Source organism: Ovis aries, chromosome 14, assembly GCF_016772045.2.
Source record: "Ovis aries strain OAR_USU_Benz2616 breed Rambouillet chromosome 14, ARS-UI_Ramb_v3.0, whole genome shotgun sequence".
Taxonomy (NCBI): Eukaryota; Metazoa; Chordata; class Mammalia; order Artiodactyla; family Bovidae; genus Ovis; species Ovis aries.
In genome coordinates, this window is record NC_056067.1 from 33,778,502 (window position 1) to 33,799,320 (window position 20,819).

General features: G+C 48.1%; 1 protein-coding gene across 4 annotated transcripts in view; it reads left to right on the plus strand.

The window, feature by feature from the left end:
• BEAN1 (brain expressed associated with NEDD4 1) overlaps positions 1-20,819 on the plus strand; it is a 39,059-nt gene that overhangs the window by 6,761 nt on the left and 11,479 nt on the right. For 3 of the 4 annotated variants that reach the window (XM_042231752.2, XM_042231753.2, XM_042231751.2), the window contains one exon: positions 1,934-2,040. In XM_042231752.2, coding sequence (XP_042087686.1) covers positions 2,016-2,040 — 25 coding nt within the window. In that variant the 5' untranslated portion in view covers positions 1,934-2,015. Of the gene's footprint in view, positions 1-1,933; positions 20,563-20,819 lie in introns of those variants that run through there. The other variant, XM_060398366.1, reaches the window with a different exon arrangement.

The window sequence follows — 20,819 nt, forward strand, 5'->3', positions numbered from 1 at the left end:
TGGGAGCTACCAAAGACATTTCAGCAGATGCCCTGATCCATTCTGCCTCTCTGGAAGTGGCACAAAAGATGGCCTGTCAGAGCACTGTATCCTCCTCCCAACTCACACGCAGCCACACTGCACACCCGCAGAAACGAACACAGACACACGTACACACATGTATTTTTAGAAAGCACAGATCCCAGGCCCTGAGATGCTCTGTGAATTTTCTGGTGTGAAATCACAGTTCCCCAAGCAGCCTGCCATGCCAGTTCTAGAGGCCTGGGGAGATCACATCTACCTTCACTTCCCCCATCAGAACTCTTGACTTGGTTTCTATGGGGACTGGGAGTGGGTGTCAGGCCAGCATGGGGTTCACACCAGGACAGGCTGAGCTGGAAGAAGTCACCTGGAGAGGGATTCCGAGGTCAGCAGCAGTGATGGCCCCTCCCTCCCACCTACCTCAGGCAGCAGAATGAACATTTTGCAGCCACATACCTCATGCCAGGGACTGTCTGTACATAACCCCAGTCCTCATGGCAGGTAAAGTGTTCTTACTCTGCTTTCCCCAGGAAGACACTGAAGTTCAGAGAGGTGAAGTGCTTTGCCCAAAGCTACACTGCCAGGAAGTGGGAGAGTCAATATTAGCACTCAGGAACTGGATTTCTGAGCTTGGGCTCTCCAAAGATAGGTGTTTATTTATGAAGTAAAAAAAATGAATTCTTAGTATAGTTTAGCCAATTGGCTCCATCAAAACATAGAACCCATTTAGAGGATATATACATATATATAATAAAAAGGATCCCTGGAGAAGACAAAAGTGGGAACCTTGGAACTGCCTCTTACGGAAAAGCTCTGTCCACAATGATATCATCCCCGGGATCAAGGAAGCCTGCTCCCCCTGGGATGTAGAGAGGCCAGGCGCTCTGCCCACTGGCTTGCTACTGGCAGCTTCCCCTGCAAGTGCCTTCTGGGCTCCACATCCATCCAAAGGCACGGTTTGGTTTCTCCCAAGTCGCGTGACCACACTCCCTAGGAAATAAGAACTCTAACTCCCTAATATTCCCATGTCCTCCTATCACTTGGGGACCTACCAGGAGAGCCTGAATCAGCTCTGATCTCCAGCAGCATGAGAGGATGAATTACTTTCTGAAAATGTTTCCTCCATCGCAAACAGGTACTAGAGTGATGTGGCAGTCCTTTACTGCACAGACATCTTGACACCTTGATATTCACATAGGGGTGTGTGTGTGGGGGGGGGTGTTGGTAAAGAGACAATTGTATTCTCTAGCTCTTTATTTCTGAATTGGTAACTTAATCTAGTAGGTACCTTCTAAGGAAGTGTACTGGCTGACAGTGTGGGCTTTGGAGTCACACAAACCTGGGTTCCAGTCCCAGCCTGTAATTAGAAGTTGTGTGACCCTGGAAAGCTTCATAACCTCTCTGAGCCTCAACTGCCTTATTTATAAAATGAGAATGAAAAAAGCATCTTTCTCTTAAAACTGTTGTGATGATAATGATGATAATAATAATGTTTGAGCTAGGCATCTATGAATACCCTTCCAGAGCCAGCTGTGGAACCCTGAACTAGCTTCTCGCTTTCTCCAGGTCTCAGTTTCCCCTTCTGTGAAATGAGGACATTGAGCTGATCTGTAAGGGTCTTTTCAGCCGTAACAGTTACAGGATTCTCAGAGGTCAACCCAGGAGAGATATTCGCCCCCTTCCACTGACCACTGAGATGCCAGCACACATTTGTGCCACCTCTGCCCTGGAACCCTCATATTCCACAGGCCAGAGGCCCCCAGCACTCCCTCCCCATGGACTAGGCACATGCCGTCAAAGTCACAGTCCTCTCCCCAGAGGTTGACAGCCCCGGGTACACAAGCCCCCAGCCAGCAGGGTCAGCAGGTGCCATGCGGGCGCCCCCATCACCTGCCTGTTTGTGTCTCTGCAGGTGAGCGGAGGGTCCTTCCCTGCGAGAAGTCAGAGCTCTACAAGTGGGCAGGCTGGCTCCACTATTCTGCTCCAAGGATTACATGTCCTTCAAACGCCCCTGCCCCTGTAAGTCTCCTCCCCACCTCCTCCCATGGACCGGGGCCAGCATGGCAGAGTCAGGATGCAGAGAATGTTTTTAGGGTGTTTGGCCAAAGAGTTCCAGGGGTCTGACTGGGGTTCGATGTGATATGACGGATGGGGGAGGGCAACACAGAAGACCCCTGACCATCTGCAGGAGATGTCTCACCTTGCCAACCCCTCCATTTCAGTACTTCCCAGACTGTAGGTCAGGGTTCTTCCAAGGGATATTAATGAGGTTACTTTTTTTTTTTTAATTCCATAGTCAAATGAGTGTGGGAAATGCGGAGTGACACAAGTCAAGTCAGTTTTGCTGGACTCTTCAGAGCCGTTAAGGTGGTGCTGTGTAGTGAGGCTCCATAGGAAAGAGAAAGCCCAGGGCTCTACCCAAACTTAGCTGACAACAAAGAATGTCTCCTGAGATGGGTGCTTCATAGAACACACTCCTTGGGGTTCAGTGTCTGAGGAAACACTTCCTAGAGCAGCCTCACCAGGCAGTCCCTTGTTTGCTATTAATAATTCATTTTTTCATCTAATGAAGCCACTAGATGATTTTGCCCGTAACATTCTTCTCATGGCTCCCTGATTGCCCACGCATCTAGACAATGAACTCAATCAGGTATACCCTGGGGCTCAAGGCTGCAGCCCCTGTGGCTTATTCCCCTACTCATCGTCAACCCTGCCTTCACAACTCATGCTGTCACCCTGACCCCAGAGTTGCCTCTCTCCCTGGCAGCCACCTGCTTCCTCCCATGATGTCCCCTGAGCCCCCTCCAAGCCACCATCATTTGCTGCATTTTGGAAGGAGGTGCATAACCTCCCCATCCCTTCTCCCTGGTGAGGTTGGGACTGTGAGTCTGTGTGAGATCGGGGCCCCCAGCTGAGGCTCCCTGTCTACCTGTCAACTCCCCTCACCCTGCTCACCAGTGTCTGTTCAAATCTGTACCACTGGTTAATGCTCTACATCCTGGGGTCGGGGAACCTCTCCTGCAGAGAGTCAGATCGCCAACTGTCAACTCTGCGAGCATCAAGGGGCTGCTGTAGCGGAGGTAAGGAGAGCTGGCCTATCCTGTCCGGGAGCGACCATCACCAGGCATGCCGGGGGAGTAAGGTGGCAGTGCATTCATTGTGCAGGGATTGGTTTTCAGGAGGTAGGGGAGCACAGCCTGGCTGCTGGCTGCCATGGGTACCGAGGAGGGCACAGGTCAAGAACAATGAGCTTTCTGATACATAGGACAAGCTCAGTAAATTACTGCTACTGTTACCACCATGTCTGCTGTTGTGGACTGATCAGCTGTCAAAGCCTCAGGCCTGGGGAGAAGGCTACCATGGGAGCAGGTCAGCCCAGGGACACCTGCCCCACAGAGGGTCAGGGTGGTTGTGTTGTCACCCCCAGGAGGAGCTGGCAGTGCAGAAGGCTGGGGCTGCTGAGTGTGGAGGGTTTTCCAGAACCTTCCAGGGTTGAGCCAGGCCCTTTGGAGCCCTGCCGTCTGCACTAACAGGGGCCATCACCCCAGGACAGGCTCTGTGCGAGCAGCTCCTGTGTGAGGACTCCAGGGTGTGGTCACAGGTATCCTGGGCTGGTCAGGAGCAGTTACTGAGCTTGTCTGAATCCCCCTCTCCCCACATAGGCTCAGCGCCTGGCATGCAGTAGGCACTCAATAAATGTTTGCTGAATGAATAAATGCAGCCCACTGTGGATGAGGCCCTGGAGGTGGAGAAGCCGAAGCTCCTGACTCTGCCACCAGACTCTCTCCGTGGCTCTGGCCAGCCCATATCCTCATCTCTGAAATGAAGCGGTTATCTGAGGCCAGTGCATTCCAGGAGCTCAGAGCAGCTGTGAGGCTCCTTGGAGGGTGAGGGGAGACCAGCTGGGCAGAACCCAGATGCCCCACCACCCTCTGCTTCAGCCAGAGCTGCTCTGTTTACATCTCTGGGTTGGGGCTCTGTTCAGATTTCGCTTAAAGAAAGACGTCCCAGGCAATGGTAGGCCAGGTCCCATGAGGGTATCCAGACCCACTTCTTCCTCTATCATCTCGTCTCTTCTCTGCAGGATTCTTCTCTACTCCTCACAGTGTCCAGTCAGACTCTTTACCTTTTCTCTGAGCTAAGAAGTGCTCACCATCCTCCCTTCCAGCACCCCTAGTCTGCTTCAGCCTGGCTCCTGCACCCTCACCCTGATATGACATCAGTGGCTGTGTCACCAAGTCCATCCCAGAGTTTTCAGTTCTCAGCTGCATCTGACCCTGTTGGTCACATCAGCCCTGCTGGTGGCTCCTCCACCGGGTTCTGGACTCTGAACCCTGGGGTTTTCCTCCAGCCTTTCTGGCTCTCTGGGCTCTGATCATCCATTCATGGTCTCCTTTAGTGCAAGAGGAGGGTGCGTTCTTCCCACACCCGCCCGGGGATGCCGGGTCCCCCAGGACTCCAACCCCACTGGCCTTCTTGCCCTGTACACCCCAGACCATTTCATCCTCACTCTTCTTTCAACTGCAACCTATAGGCCAGCAGTTCCCATGACTCTCTTCCACCCGTTTCTGCCTGAGCTGATTCCTTCTGCCTTCCACTGCCTGGCTCCCTGGGCAGCCCCACCTCCACTGCTCAAGTACAGCCCACTGCTCAGGTACTGAACTCCTTACCCTCTCCTCCATGCCAGCTTGCTTGATTTTGCTGTCTTGCTTTAGGGTACCACCATCACCACCATCCAGTCCCACAGGGCAGAAATCTACAAGTGACCCTCAGTTTCCCTCCAACACCTGCATCACTACCAGATGCCCAGGGAGACCCTAGGGTCTCAAAAGTAGGTCAACAGATCTCTCTCCTGACTTCCCCCGCAGTCCAACCCCCTCCTCAGACCCCATCCTGGAAATCACTGCCTCAGCAGATATTCATGGAACCAGACAAGTGAACAAACAGAGTGAAGCGGACTCCTCGTGGTTGGCCTCCTGGGCTCACAGACCAGAGGCCCTCAGGTGGTTTTCTAGGAGGGATGCAGAACCGCAAGAGCCCCTGATGCCCTGATTCACCTGGCCGGGGAACTCTGAGGGGCAAAGCCGGACGTCTCAGGCTTCATCATCCGGCCACAGACACACACCCTTTTTTAGCACCTCCTCTCCTGCTCTGTGAATTTAGGCACCTAACAGGGAATCACTTGAACTGTCTTGGCTCACAAAGTTATCTTGCTTGGTACATGTGAAGATACCAAAGCGCATTAAAATCTGGAAAACTTAGGACAGGAACCATAGCTTGTTCCTGTTTGGGTTTCCACACCCCTACATCCTGCCAATTGAGAGGGGCAAAGAGGAAAGTCCCCAGAGGGAAAAACAAACACCAAAGTTTCCCTAGCAAAACCTGGCTGCTAGGAGTTAAGAGTTCAGGAAAGTCAGGGTGAGTCAACAGGGAATGTGAACCTGGGGCAGGGCAGTGGGCACAGGTCTGGCTGGCATCCACAGCTCTGGATACCGGGTGAAGTGGGACCATCCACTGGCCTCTCAGGAGCTGGGCAGCCATGGATCAGACCAGGCTGGGCCGACTTCTCCCAGGCCCTGCCCACTTCCTGGGCTCCCCCAACCCCTGTTACATCGCAAGGACCTTAGCTCATCTCAGCCTCTCACAGAGACAGCCCCAGTAAACCTCCATGTCCCTCCCTCTCAGTTAGGCAGATGAAAAAACTAAGGCAGGGAGAGGAGGCAAGAACAGGAGAGGGGAAGCCCTGAGGGATTTGGTTACAAGGCTGCAAGAGGGAAATCTGGTCTCCTCCCTGCAAGTGCAGACCTGTGAGCCATTTCCAGCCTTAAGCACTGAGCAAGAAGGACCAGCCCGGCTCCTCAGAGAGGCTGGACGCGTGGGAGCCTCCTCCATCTGGCCCCAGCTGGGCAGGGCAGCCCAGGATTCCCCCAGGATCCAGGCTTCAAGAACAGATGCTTCGTAACTACTTCACCACGAGCACATGGCAGCTCCACAGAGCTTCCTCTGCTGTGAAGCGGGGGTGGCCTCAAGGGACAGACCTGGGGGAGGAAGGGCTTTGGGGCTCCAGGGGAGACTGAGGATGCAGCGAAGCAGAGCTAAGAGTAGAGGGCAGCAACCACTGGTCCACAAAGGAACTGGATGGGGCTTGTCTCTGCTAAGTGCACAGGCTGCCAGCAGGCCAGAAGGACTCATAGCCTGGAAAAGCCTCTGGGCTTGGGCCTCCCTCAGAGTGGTGTGATGTGGTCAACAATGCTGGGGTTCAAGGACAACACAGCATTGACACTTGTCAGCTGTGAGATCTAGAGCAAGCTTCTTCACATCTAGAAACCTCAATCTGCTCATCTATAAAATGTAAGCAGTCATAATAGCCTTTTGGTTTGATGCCCAGATTTGACATGCCACAAGGAGAATCTAGGTTGGTGCCAGACACTGAGAAGATGCTTGAGAACTTGACAGTCATAGCCTTTTGACCACCCTCTCTCTACAATGTTTAACATGACCCAAGTCTTTGGCAACAGATTGGCGAAAATGGAGAGAGATTGGGACTCTGGAGATGAACCTGGGGTGTGGACCAGATACTATTGTTTTCTGCTCTGTTTACGGTATTACCTCTGAAGAGACTTCACTGTCAACAGAATGAAGAACTTGAGAGCTAGCTCCTGAACCCCCAGCCCTTGAATGGAGAGTCCACTCTGTGGCCCCATGAACATCCTGGCTACCCCTCCTCTCAGTTCTCTGGTTAATCCCAGAGTCTGACTGTAGCAAGTGCTCAGCATCTGACAGCTAATCTCAGTTTTAAGTGCATAATCCTTTTATATTAATATTAGAGTGGGCTTCCCTGGTGGTTCAGAGGTTAAAGCATCTGCCTGGAATGAGGGAGACCCAGGTTCGGTCCCTGGGTTGGGAAGACCCCCTGGAGAAGGAAACGGCACCCCACTCCAGTGCCGATTCTCTTGCCTGGAGAATCCCATGGAGGGAGGAGCCTGGTAGGCTACCGTCCATGGGGTCACAAAGAGTCAGACACGACTGAGCGACTTCACTTCACTTGACAAGAGGGCATCAGCCTCAGCTTGAGCGCTTAATGTAGTACTGGTAACAGCAGCAGTACCCCAGCTTTTGCCGAGCACTCCCAGCTGGCAGAGTTTTTGTGTCTCCCCCTCCCCTGGCAGTGGGTTCTCAGGGTGACCTCATCCACCTCATGGTACTGAGACGTTTCCATACACTGTCAGTCCCCAAATTTACGTCTCCAGCTCCAGACTCTCCCTGAACTCCAGACTCATACATTCAACTGTCCACCCCGTATCTTCACTCAGATGTCCACTCCGGTGTCTACAGAGCATCTCAGATGGAACAAGTCAAAACCTTAAATCTTGACTTCTAGTCCCCCACCCAAGCTACCCATCATCTTCCCCATCTCAGCAAATGGCAGCTCAGTTCTTCCATGTACTCAAGCCCCAAACTTTCTGAATCTCTACTGCTCTCCTTTCTCATCTACCCCAAACCAATTAATCTGAAAATCCTAACAGTTTCACTTTGAAATCTGACTCCATCTTGCCATCTCCACCACTAAGCCCCAGGACCAAGGACACCATTGTCATTACCTGCACCACTGTTCTGGCCTCCTTACTGACCTCTCTGCCACCCTCTTGCCCGACTCCAGCCTATTCTGCCACAACCCTGGGAGTGTGGGAAAGGGAAAGATCTAGAGACAGCCTTCAGTTGGTTTCTGTATCTAGAAATCTTGCCAAGCAAGCATGATCCCTGGAGTTGTCACCCAAGGCGCCCCAAAGCCAAGTACACTGGGGAGGATTACCTGCAAACAGAAATGAGTAAGGACACTGCCATTTCTCTGCCAAGGACTATACTACATTAGCTATCCTCCTGTACCTGGAACCGTGCCTAGGGTGATTAGGAAAGGCTGGTCATCCTCTGTGACATCACCACAGAAGTGTGCAGGACCGCATGCTTCCCAGTCAGGAGAGAGAAGCCCCAGGAGCGAAGTCACATGCCCTGTGGGCCCAGGGACCACTAGAGGAGGTGGCAGCATCTAAAAGCAGAAACTTCCAGGCCCAAGCTCAGGGCACTGGCCACACTAGTCCCTCTGAGAGCCTGATACATTTTCACCTCCTAGAGTTCCTTCTATCTGCTCCTCTCTGCATTTGAAGTACCATGTCCTCTATTAGCTCTGGTTTCATCAACTTCTAAGGGCGGCTCCCTCTTCCCACCTGGACTCCATATCTGTAGGTGACCTCCAGGCCTTGTTTGAAAAAAGAGTCATTCCAGAGCTTTCCTCTGCCCATCCACCAGGCCCTTCAGCCCCCGAATAATACTTGTCTCCCCTAGGAATGGGGCTAGGGCTAGAGATATAGCCAATTACAGTAAAAACAGCAAGAGCTGAATGACACAGGTTCAAAAACCATTGAAGCAAATGTATTTAAATCATCCAAGCCTCTGCTATTCAGCTATGAAATGGGATCATGAGACCCACTTTCCAGGGTGACTGAGAGCGTAGTGAGCACACAGTCAGTCAGGAAGGCTGTGTTCTATCCTTCTCCTCTGGCTCCTCTATCCACAGTGAGAGGAGATCTTCCTGCAGGGTCCTCCCAAGACTGTCCCAAGGGGAGATCACATCTTCCCTCTCCGTTCCCAGCCGGGCATGCAGATGCAGCATGGCATACTGGGCCGTACTTCATCTGACAGGCTCTCATCAGGGGCTAGCCAGGTGCCAGCCTTTCATCAGACCCCATCACAGGCACACAACAAGGCAACGCAAGAAAATGGGTTCTCCCGACCTTCTAGACTGGCTGTAAGAGATCCTCTGCTGACCGTATGGGACTTACCCAGGGACTCTACCCCAACTGCCTCTCACCAGAGATGCAGAAACTGAGATGCATACTGGGGACTGGACCAGGTCGCCTAGTGTGTTTGCAGCTGAAACGCTGATGCTCCCAGCATGACTCCACATGAAGCGCTCTTTCCATGAGGAGCCTGCTCTCCTCTGTTCCCAGGGAAGACAAACAGCGTAACTATGATCCAAGCCATGTCTTTAAAAAAAAAAAAAAATTAAGACCTTATTTCTACATGGGGAGGGAAATCCTGAGATGGAGCAGCTGTAGGGCTTTAGTTTCAGTGGTCAGAAATGAACATCACTGAGGACCCAGGTTCTTTCCATCTTCTTGCTCCACTGTAAAACGGCCATTGTAAGATGGCTCCACTGTAAGACTGCTGCATTGTAAGATGACCAACACCAGCCCAGGCAGTGACACAACTTTTCCCAGAAGTTCCCCAGCATGAAGTTCCCAGGAGACCACCCTCATGTCTTACTGGCCAGAATTTAGTTGCATGTCCACCCCAAGCCAACCACAGTTCAGTTCAGTTCAGTCGCTCAGTCGTGTCCGACTCTTTGCAACCCAATGAATTGCAGCACACCAGGCCTCCCTGTCCATCAGGGAATGGTAATACCAGGACTGGCTTACCAAGCTAGTCTTTAAAAGGACAAAGGTTGTTAGAACCTGGTCCCCCCTCAGTCTAAAATGGAGGCAATGGACAGTCAGGCCTACAAAACCTTCCCCTTTGGCCCGCTCAGTCCTTGTTCTCTGGGCCTCAAGTCTTCAGGAGGACCTCTAAATATCTGAAGTAAGAACTGAACTGAACTGAGGAGTCCCTTTTATGGGGATTCTCTAGGGTTAGTTTTGTTTGTTTGTGTAGTAGAGAAATACCAGCTCACAAGAGTGAGTAGCTAAATATTCAGGAGATTAATGACCCATTTAATCATTGGTAGCCAGCCTGAAATCCATCATGATGGGAGTTCTACACTGTAGAATTGGCAAACAACACTACAAATCAGGAATTTTTTTCTTTTTTTTTCCTGAAAAGCTGGTTTGCCAGCACACCACTGTATAAAACACACATACAGAAATATGCACAGATCATCAGTGTGCAGCTGACTCTTCACAAATGCAGCACACTCAGATCGAGAAATACATCATGAGCTGCAGCCCACAGCTCCGGCCATGTGCTCTCCCAGCCCCTGCGCCATGCCCAGCTCAACCACTGTCTTGACACCTGTCACTATAAATTTTCTAGGTTTTGACCTTTATATGTTTGGAATCATACAGGATATTCTCTTTTGGTCTGGCTTTTTTTGCTCAATATTCTGTCATGAGATTCAATGACACTATTGTGTATAAGTGTCGATCACTTATGCTCATCACATTGTGTATATTGACACAGTGGAATGTATACTACTCCGTTGTGTCAATACACCACAAATAACTTATCCATTCTACTTTAGTGGACATCTGAGTACTCTTCAGGTTGAGGCGATGAATAGTGAACGTTCTAGTAGAATGCTGCCCAACAGAGTTTTCTGCAATAATGAAAATGTTCTGTATCTTCACTGCCCAGTATGATAGCCACTAGCAGCCACTGAACCCTTGAAATGTGATTAGTGCAACTGAAGACTAAATTTTTTAACTGAAGTACAGCTGATTTACAATACAGGTAGTTTCAGGTGTACAGCTTACTGATTCAGCATTTTTGCGGTTTATACTCCATTGTAGGTTATTACAAGATAATGGGTACAACTGCCTGTGTTATACAGTGTATTCTTGTTGCTGATCTATCTTGTGTATGGTAGTTTGTATCTATTAATCCCACATCCCTAATTAGTTCCTTCCTCCTCCCCTTTGGTAACCACAAGTTTATTCTCTATATCTGTGAGTCTATTGCTATTTTGTATATACATTCATTTGTATCATTTTTAAGATTCTACATATAAGTGACTTCATATAGTATTTGCCTTCCTTGTCTTATTTCACTAAGAATAATATTCTCTAGGTCCCACCCATGTTGCTACAAGTGGCATTATTTCATTCCTTTTTATAGCAGAACAGTATTCCATTCCCTACCCTTTTTAATCCCATTGTCTGTTGATGGACACTTGCGTTGCTTCCAAATCTTGGTAATAGTGAATAGTGCTGCTATGAACATTGGGGAGCTCCCCTGATAGCTCATTTGGTAAAGAAGCTGCTTGCAATGCAGGAGACCCCAGTTCGAGACCCCTGAGTTGGGAAGATCCACTGGAGAAAGGTTAGGCTACCCACCCCAGTATTCTTGGGCTTCCCTTGTGGCTCAGCTGGTAAAGAATCTGCCTGCAATGTGGGAGACCTGGGTTCAATACCTGGGTTGGGAAGATCTCCTGGAGAAGGGAAAGGCTATTCTGGCCTACAGAAATCCATGGAGTGTATAGTCCATGGGGTCTTTGTGGTGCACGTATCTCTTATAATTAGTGTTTTCATTCTCGTCAGATAAATACCTAGAAGTGGAATCATATGGCAGTTTCATTCGTAGTTTCTTAAGGACTCTCCATACTCTTTTCCACAGTGCCTGCACCAATTGACATGCCCACCAGCACTGAACTAGAGTTCCCTTTTCTCCAAATCCTCTCCAACATTAGTTATTTGAGTTTCCTTTTGATGACAGCCATTCTGACAAGTGTGAAGTGATACCTCATTGTGGTTTTGATTTGCATTTCTCTAATAATTAGCAATGTGGAGCATCTCTTCATGTGACTGTTAGCCATCTGTATGTCTTCTTTGGATAAATGTCTATTCAAGTCTTCTGACCATTTTTCTATTGTTTTTTTAATTGAACAATATGAGCTGTTTATATATTTTGAACATTAATCTCTTTTGGGGCTCATCATTTGCAAATGTTTTCTCCCATTCTGTAGGCTGTTTTTTCATTTTGTTGATGGTTCCTTTTGCTGTACAAAAGCTTTTAAGTTTAATTAGGTCCCATTTGTTTATTTTTGCTTTTATTTATTTTGTTTTAGGAGACTAAGCCAAGGAAATATTGCTACAATTTATGTCAAAAAGTGTTCTGCCTATGTTCTCTTCCAGGAGTTTTATGGTTTCGGGTCTTACCTTTAGATCTTTAAACTCTTTTAAAGTTTATTTTTGTATATAGTGTGAAGGAATGTTCTAATCTCATTGTTTTACAAGAAACTGTCCAGTTTTCCCAGCACCACTTGTTGAAGAGACTGTCTCTTCTCCTTTGTATACTCTTGCCTCCTTTGTCGTAGATTAACTGACCATAGGTGTGGGGGTTTATTTCCAGGTTCTCTATTCTGTTTCATGGATCTATGTATCTGTTTTTGTCCCAATACCATACTACTTTGCTCACTGTAACTTTGTAGGATAGTCTGAATTTGGCAGAGTTATACTTCCAGCTTTGTTCTTTTTTTATTTATTGGAGTATAGTTGATTTACAATGTTCTGTTAGTTTCAGGTGTGCAGTAAAGTGATTCAATTATACATACACATTCATTCTTTTTCAGATTCTTTTCTCATCTGGATTATCCCAGAACGCTCAGTAGAGTTCCCTGTGCTATACAGAAGGTCCTTGTCAGTTATCTGTCTTATCTGTGTGTACTGCCAGCTTTGTTCTTTTTCCTCAGGACTGTTTTGGCAATTTAGGGTCTTTTGTGGTTCCATATAAATATTAGGATTATTTGTTCTAGTTCTAAAAAAAGTATCATGGCTATTTTGGTATGGAATACACTAAATCTGTAGATTGCTTTGGATACTACGGCATTTTAATAATATTATTTATTCCAATCTAGGAGCATGGGACATCTTTCAGTTTCTTTGAATCATCTCCAATTTTGAGGAATTGAATTTTTAATTTAATTTTCATTAATTTAAGCAGCTACATGTGGTTAGTGACTACCATATTGGACAGCACTGTTCTAGTATGTGAACATATTGATGCATTTCTGTTGGAGGATTCATTCTGCCCAGGAATGGAATTTCTGCGTTATGGGACATCCATATGTTTGGCTTTAATAGATAGGGCTAAACACTTTCCCAGAAGGGCAGTACCAGTCCACTCTCCTGTCATCAATATATGAGTTCTAGTTGCCCTCCATCGTCACCAGTGCTTGCTCTGAATTTTTTCACTTCAGCCATTCTGGAAAATAGTAGAAATATCACCTTGTGGTTTTCCTTTGAATTTCTCTAGTTATTAAGTACAGTGTACTAGCACCCTGGATATCCTCTTTTGTGAAGTGATTATTTAAGCCTTTTGCCCACTTTTTTTTAATTGGGTCTTTTTAGTATTAATTTTTAGGTGGTCTTTATATATTCTGAATACCAGACCTGTGTTGGATATATTATTGCAAAAATCTTCTTCCTCTTTGTGGACTGCTTTTTTAAGATTTTTTTGAATCTGTTCCTATATTACTTCTGTTTTATGTTTAGTGTTTTTGGCTGAGAAGCACGTGGGATCTTAGCTGCCCAAACAGGGATCAAACCCGCACCCCCAGCATTGGAAGGCAAAGTCCACTGGACTGCCAGGGACGTCCCTGGAAGATTTTTTGACTCTTATAACCATGTCTTTGCATTCAAAGATATTCTCAAATTTTTATATAGAGAGTATTTATCAAGTCTTACATACAACTGTTTGCTTTATTCATATACAACTTTAAAATTTATAGAAAATAAAATGATATAGAGCATACAGTTAGGGGATACCCTCTTGGACTTCTTAGGAGCAGAGGATCCTGCTGATGCACTTCAAAGAATACATCTTTATAAATGTGAAAGCCAAGGTGGGCACCTTTTAAGTTGGATGGCAGATAGTAATAATGAGTTTTTGTCTATTATTGAAATTTTAGGTGTTAGGTTAAGTGAAATTTAAAGAGACTGCTTGTGAAATAACTTAAACTTTTAAAATTTTTCCTTATTTTTTCCAAGATACAAAAGTACCTCTAACACTAAAATAATGATGGTGAGCCCAACAGTTTAAGGACAATTACAGTGCACGCGGCTATATACTTGCACAGCAAGTCACCAACACTCTCTAAACAATAAGAACAGTCACGCTGGGGCACGGCTCTCACATTTTCCTTGCCAGAAAGCACAATGATCAATTACACCTGAGCGATGCTAGCACACTGCCATATCTACCAAGCGTAAAATCCAATTATCTAGGACAACACGACTATCAAATTCCCAGCCAGTATGGAATTTCTGAGTCCATATATTCAGAAACCTATGGCGTCTTCCTTAAATTCTTGTAAACTAGGAATTATACTGAGCATTAAAAACACTGAACTAAATAGTCCAACCACCACAGTGGCTGAAATTCAGTGTCTGATTTAACAAATGTTTACCTACCATTTCAAAATCAATTTCTGCCCAATCCTACCACAGCCAGCACTTCTCCTGCAGTGGTATTTATGTTTAATTGCTCAAGAATTAAAGGCCCAGCTATATACCATAGTCTTATTACAGGAGCCACAGGGAGGGCGCGCCCATGGAGCACACACAAGAGGAGAAAGACATGCCCACCATCATCCCTTTGTTCAACACTGGCTTTGATTTAGAGGAGAGGAGAATGCAAAAACATATCATAAAAACTGAATGAAGATCATGTTTAGTAGGTAAGAAACTAAACTGTTTCCAAGTTTAGTAGGTAATCAAGAGTTATACTTCCGCTGCAAAAATCTTTACAGGATTGAAAGTACTAAAGTGACACTAATACTGAAACATAGGTAATCAGAGGTAGCACAGGCTCTGGCGACATGAGTCACCATCAAAAGACAGCCCGGGTAAATATCGCACATTTCCTGTCAGCTGCTGCGAAGACTTGCATTTTTCGAACTGAAAAGGAATCCTGTGGGGCTTTTTACTTCTCACTGACTTGAAGAAAGGCTGTTTTGTTTTAGGTCCCCTCATTGAACATGAGACCAAGGTTTCCAAATGAGTTTTCCTCTATCATCACAAGATGCATTATACTCAGTTACTACTGTTTGACATTGAACTCCTGTAAGTGACAGTGTGGCTACTCTCTTGAGTATGCCACAAAGAACTATTAGAGTGAAAGAGCTAATTGTGCAAAAATGGAGGATCCCATAAGAATGTGAAGGAGGAGCTTTTAGTGTCTTGGGATCTATTATCTGGTTCCAGGCACCTGTACAGACAGGTTCCTCCCTGAGAAGCATTCACCAGTGTCCCAGGGCAGGTTACAAATTATTTAGAAACTCTCAAAATCTTCCCCTTGCTCTAGCTATGTCCTTGATCCTATTCACATCTCAGTCCCCATGCCCCTTGCCCACCTTGAAGCCCAAACTCCCACCAAAGATCTTTATTTTAATATAGTACAATTTACCCATTGTTTCACAGTCAATATTAATACCTTTGTATCCTGTTTAAGAAATCCAAGGTCATAAAGATGTTCTACAGTGTCTTCCTATTGAAGCTTTACTGTTTTGCCTTTCATATTTAGCACTATGTCTAGGGAATGTTTTGTTTAAGATTTTAAGGTTTAATTGTCATATATTGAGCACCTACTGTGTTCCAAGCATCCTGCTAAGCAGTGTGCTTTAATTAGCTCAAAGAAATTGCTGTTTCCATTTGGCAATTGAAGTGCTAGAACCTCAGAGGCGTAAACTGCCCAGAGATCACCTGCAAGAGAGAGGGCCAAGATCTGAACCCAGGACTCTGTGACTTGGCAAGATCCAAGGACCAGATGCATGTCAGCTTTGGTGGCGGAGCTCTGGGGTTCCCCCCACACCACCACTGCCCTGAGGAAGAAGGCTGAGGAGTGACCCTTCTCCCAGAGGACACTAAGGCCATTCACCTCAGACAGTGAATGCTGGTGAATAAAAGGCATTAGGACCGGGGCTGGGGTGCCCCAGCTCAGGGCTGCAAAGCAACCTTGGGGACCGGGGGGATTCAGGACTTCTCCACAAACACTCCATGTTTTTAGAAATCTACGTTCCATGAGCCACACGCTGAGAAACTACTCCAAAGATCTACAGTTCAGTGTGATGCTGTCAGCCATTTGAGATCATTCGTATCTACCGTGGCCAAGAAGTATGTATCTTTGCCTGGTCTAGTAGTTTTTCTCATTCTACCTACTGAAGTGACATGTTACATTAATAGATTTCGTGGTCTTAAACCATTCTTGCATTCCTGGAATAGGTCCTTTCTCCTCATAATGTATTATTTTTAGTACACCGCTGCCCTGGTGGCTTCCCACATGCCCTTGTAAATTCTAGGAGTTAAGGGAACTACTGCGGAGCAGGGGACAAAGTCCTGTGATATGTTCCAGAATCAGAACCCGCAAAAGGCCAGAACAAAACCAAGGATGATAGTACTTGGAGTGGGGGCTCAGCCATTTTGGCCCAAGAACACTTCTCTAGGTTGGCCCAGCCTGGCGGACAGTTGATGATAATTTGAAGCATTCATGAATTTAACATTTATATATCAATTATTCATGAACTTTCTGGAAAGACCACATTGTAGTAAATGGTCATTTTCTGAAGCCACAATTTTGAGGCTCATAATGCAAATGAGGGAGAGGAAAATGGCAACCCACTCCAGTATTCTTGCCTGGAGACTCCCACGGAGAGAGGAGCCTGGTGGGCTACAGTCCATGGGGTCGCAAAGAGTCGGACACGACTGAGCACAGTACGATGCAAATGGGGATGTGACAGCTAATTCCCTAGCTGATGGGTGGGCCACGCCAGCCCCCAGCTCCCATCCAGCTGCTTCTCCACACAGTTCCCCTATTTCCTACACATCAAGCAAGCACAGTGACTGCCGGTGTTATTAAAGCCTGTGTCCTCCATGGAAAACAGCCGAAAAGCCAACTGTAGGTGATGATGGAAGAGTAGAGAGAATGAGTTCAAGGCCACTGATGACTCTAGCAAGAAAATGGGAGATGGTGGTGTGGGTTCAAGTTGAAAGTCTCATTCTGCTGTGGTTTGAATTTGTAATGTCAGCCAGTTCACCACTTCCTCTGCAGAAACAGGGAAAAGTGGTCTGTGATACTGTTTCAGTGAGTTTTCCAGCCAACAAATAAATTGTTCATCAAACTGGAGATAAAACTTTAGTGAATGATGGCAGGATGGTAAGCTATGGAGTTTGGATACGTAGAAGTACATGTGAGTTAATTTTGGTGAGTTTACTGAAGTGGCAGAATCTATCTTACTAGTGAAATAAATCATTTTCATCTTATATTTGTAGAATCATGAACGGCCTGTGGGTGGTCACTTTTATTTTTCCAGTTATATTTTAATGCAGTGGCTAACAATCCTCTGCTTGGCAGTGGAGCACTCTCCTATGAACTCTGATGTATAAGCAGAGGGAGGCAGGGCCAGGGCTACTCCGCATAACATGAGAGCAGAGAACTCCATGATCTACCAAGACCTTCCCCCTGAGCACTGGGGTTATTTGTGCTTTTTACAGTCTGAGAGGTTCATTTTAGCTGATTCACATAATGTTCCCAGTGCCTAGCGTGTATCCAAGCAGAGAAGCACTTAGTGAGTACTGGTGGGTGGATGGATGGACGGGTGGATGGATGATTGAATCTATGGATGGATGCATGGATGATCAAGTGGATCCTGAATAGAGGCCTAGATACATAAATACATGGGAGGGTGGATAAACGGATGGTTGAGTGAATTAATGGAGGGGTGGATGACTTCACATTCTAATCCTCAGTTTCCACTATAACCTGCCCCACTTGTAATGCCTCAAACAGCCAAGTGAAACATGTCAGGGCCTTGACATCTTGCAGAGATACATTTCCGTTGTAAGAAGAATCCTGAACGCCAAGCAGCCATTTCCCCAGCCTCATAATGCCAGTGTTCATGTGGCAGCCCACAGCCTCACCCCAGGAGCACCTCCTCCTCCCCTGAGCTCTTCTGCGACCTCACCCTTCGTACTCCTGCCCAGGCCCCTTCCTCCCTCCCCTGCTCTCGTTCTGCTGGTTCATCCTGCAAGACCCAGCCCCTGTGTGGATGTTCCTGACCTGCCCCCAGTGCCCTAATCTCTCTCCATCACAGTCTCCTGGTGACAAGAGGATAGGTATCGCCAAGTGGGCTGAGAAGTTGCCCAAAAAAAGAAGGGGATAGGACTCAGAAGCGCCCACGTGTAGTGAGCCTGCCCTGCCGTGTCCCCCTACCCTAGCTGGGAGGCTGGGACCAGCCATTGGTGAGCAAAGAAAAGACAGCGCCTGAATCCTCTTCCCCAGATTTTCTCCAATGACTTCACAGCCTCACCCTGGTGGCTTCAGCAGTGGAGAAGAAGTGCACTTCTGAGGCCAGACTTAGGGAAGTGGACCCATGACAAATGTGTTCAGAATTTTCTGTGACGGGGACTATCAGTCAGAACTCTGTCTGCAGCCCCCTTCTTCCTCCAGCCAGCATCTCCGAAGATATGGGCAGGCCTGGAGAACTAAAGACGGTGGCTCAGCACCTTCGGTGCCTCGGTGCCCTTCCTTTGCCAGTGGTCCTAGGTGGCTTCAGACTGCAAGAGCAATCTTCTGATCTCACTGCCTCCCCCATTGCGTTCACTGGGCTCCCACCTCCTCCCTACCCCTTTACCCACCCTTCAGGAAGAACAATTCAAGATCCAAGAATAAACCTCTTTCAGACAAACAGTGAGCAGGTCCAGAGAGAGAGCAGAGAACATGCCCAAGGTCACAGAGAGGGTAACTGGCAGAACCAGGAATGTAGCCCAGTTCTCCCAGCTCTGCCACAAAAGCAGGTGGACAAACTTCAGCCCACCAAGATTCAGTGTCCTGTAAATGGGAGTGGCCATGATTTCACACAGAGAGGAGGCAAGCGCCAGACTCGGCCCCAACCCCAGGCCGGGGTCACTGAGGGCCTGACTCACCAGTGGTTCCCAGTCGCAGCCTGGAGCAGAAGTCCGGAGGCGCAAGCGCTGGCTTCTGCCTGGCCCGGCGGTGGCCCACGGACCCAGGCACCATCCCAGCCCCGACAGGAGCCTCAGGACCCCATGCGCAGAGTCGGGAGAGCACCAGGGCTGTTTCTGCGGCGTGCTCACAGTACTTCAGCTTGGCGCGGCGGAGGAACTCTCTCAGGAACAGCTCACCGTCAAGAGCTTTCAGTTGAGCCTGGCTCCACTCAGAGCCCGGGAGCCTGGGCTTCAACCTCCTCCACGCTCCACCCACGCTCCACGCACGCCCCACGCTCCACCTACACGCCACGCACGCCCCACGCGCCACGCACGCCCCACGCGCCACGCACGCCCCACACTCGCCCACTCACGTTCCATGCTCCACGCATGCCCTTTGCTCTACACACCGCTCCACCCTCTCTCCACGCTCACTTGGAGCCTGGCAGCAGCCTTCGTGTGTTTATGACATATCCCTTTCTTGGGAAGATTCCTTGGAGAAGGAAATGGCAACCCACTCCAGTGCTCTTTCCTGGAGAAGTCCATGGACAGAGGTGGCAAAGAGCCACGACTGAGCGACAAACATACACATACACTATCCCTTTCTTCAGCCAGAGGGCGCCCCTAAAACACTTGGACCTAGGCCCCTGGACGTCTCCTCTTTGCCCTGGAGATAAAGGACAGCCTTTTCCCCTAATTTAGTTCCACCTGGTCTTAGTTGCCGCACATGGATTCTCCAGCTGTGTTATCTAGTTCCTGACCAGGGATGGATTCTGGGCCCCGCATTGGGAGCATGGAGTCTTAACTACTGGACACCAGGGAAAACCCAAGAATGGTCTTTTGACTTTCTAGATCCTCTAATAGTGGACCCCTGCCAGCCCCTCAAAACTTAGCAATATTTGTGCTCAGTCGTGTCTGACTCTGTGGCACCATGAACTATAGCCTGCCAGGCTTCCCTGTCCATGGATTTTCCAGGCAAGAATACTGGAGTGGGTTGCCAGTTCCTTCTCCAGGAAATCTTCCTGACCCAGGGATGTTTAGCTATTTAAAGGCTTAGTTTAGCTAACCATGACATTCAATGTTTAGCTGTTGATATACTTTCACCCTGAATAAGACCTAGGTTATGGTCTACGTTGCTACATATAAGGTGGCCAGGAGGAAGCAAAGCTCAATTCTAGGGAGAGGAAATTTTCACTTTAGCAAAATCCCGAAAACATGAGTTCTGTCTCACAGTGCCTGTTAGCCACAGACTAGCATCTTGCCTAAGAGCACAGGGCTTTGGCTGCCCACTGACTTGGGTCCCTCTGTGTGGGCTGTGTGACACTGGACAAATCACTTAACCTCTCTGAGGTCCAATTTCTCTACCTGTTAATTGGAGTTCCCATCATGGGCCATCATAAGAATTAAATGAACTAGTACATGAAAAGTACCAAGCATGGTGCAGGACACACAGTAAGTGTTCAGCAGAAGTTAGCTAGTCATGCTGGTGTGTGGAGGAAGGGCCACATCTCAGGGTACAATTTCCTCTTGGTCATCAGCACCTTTGTAGAGGCTACTTGGGAAGAAAATCTAGGCTAGAGGCAAAGCTTGCCTCATTCTCTGTCCTGTTGCAGCTGGTATGGGGGACAGAGAGGCAGAGGGGTGGGAAGGGGTGTTAGCATCATGTCATTTTTCTGCAGTCATTTTTATCTCGTTGATGAAGTGGACCCTGCATTTGGAAATTGGAAGAATTTCCCTCATAATTTAAAGCAGCGCCTACCTCTGCCGGTCACAGTGACTGGAAGATTAATTTCTCACCAGCCATACAGGCGGATGCCTGCCCAAACTGGCTTCATGCAGGTGCAGGGGTTGCCATCTCCACGCCTGGCTGGTAATGAGCCCAGCACTGCCAGGAGGGTGAGGCTCCCCTTAGCAGCTGAAGCAGGTGGCAGCAAGTCGTCTTCAAGGTGACCCCATGGGACTGGCACCTCGGCAGAAGGCACTGCATGCTGAGCAGGGCAGGCATGCACGCACACACATCCTGCCCTAGGTTTTTATTCTGGGCACCCACAACCTTGCCTTGGCCAGCTTTCTAGTAGCCCATCTGCC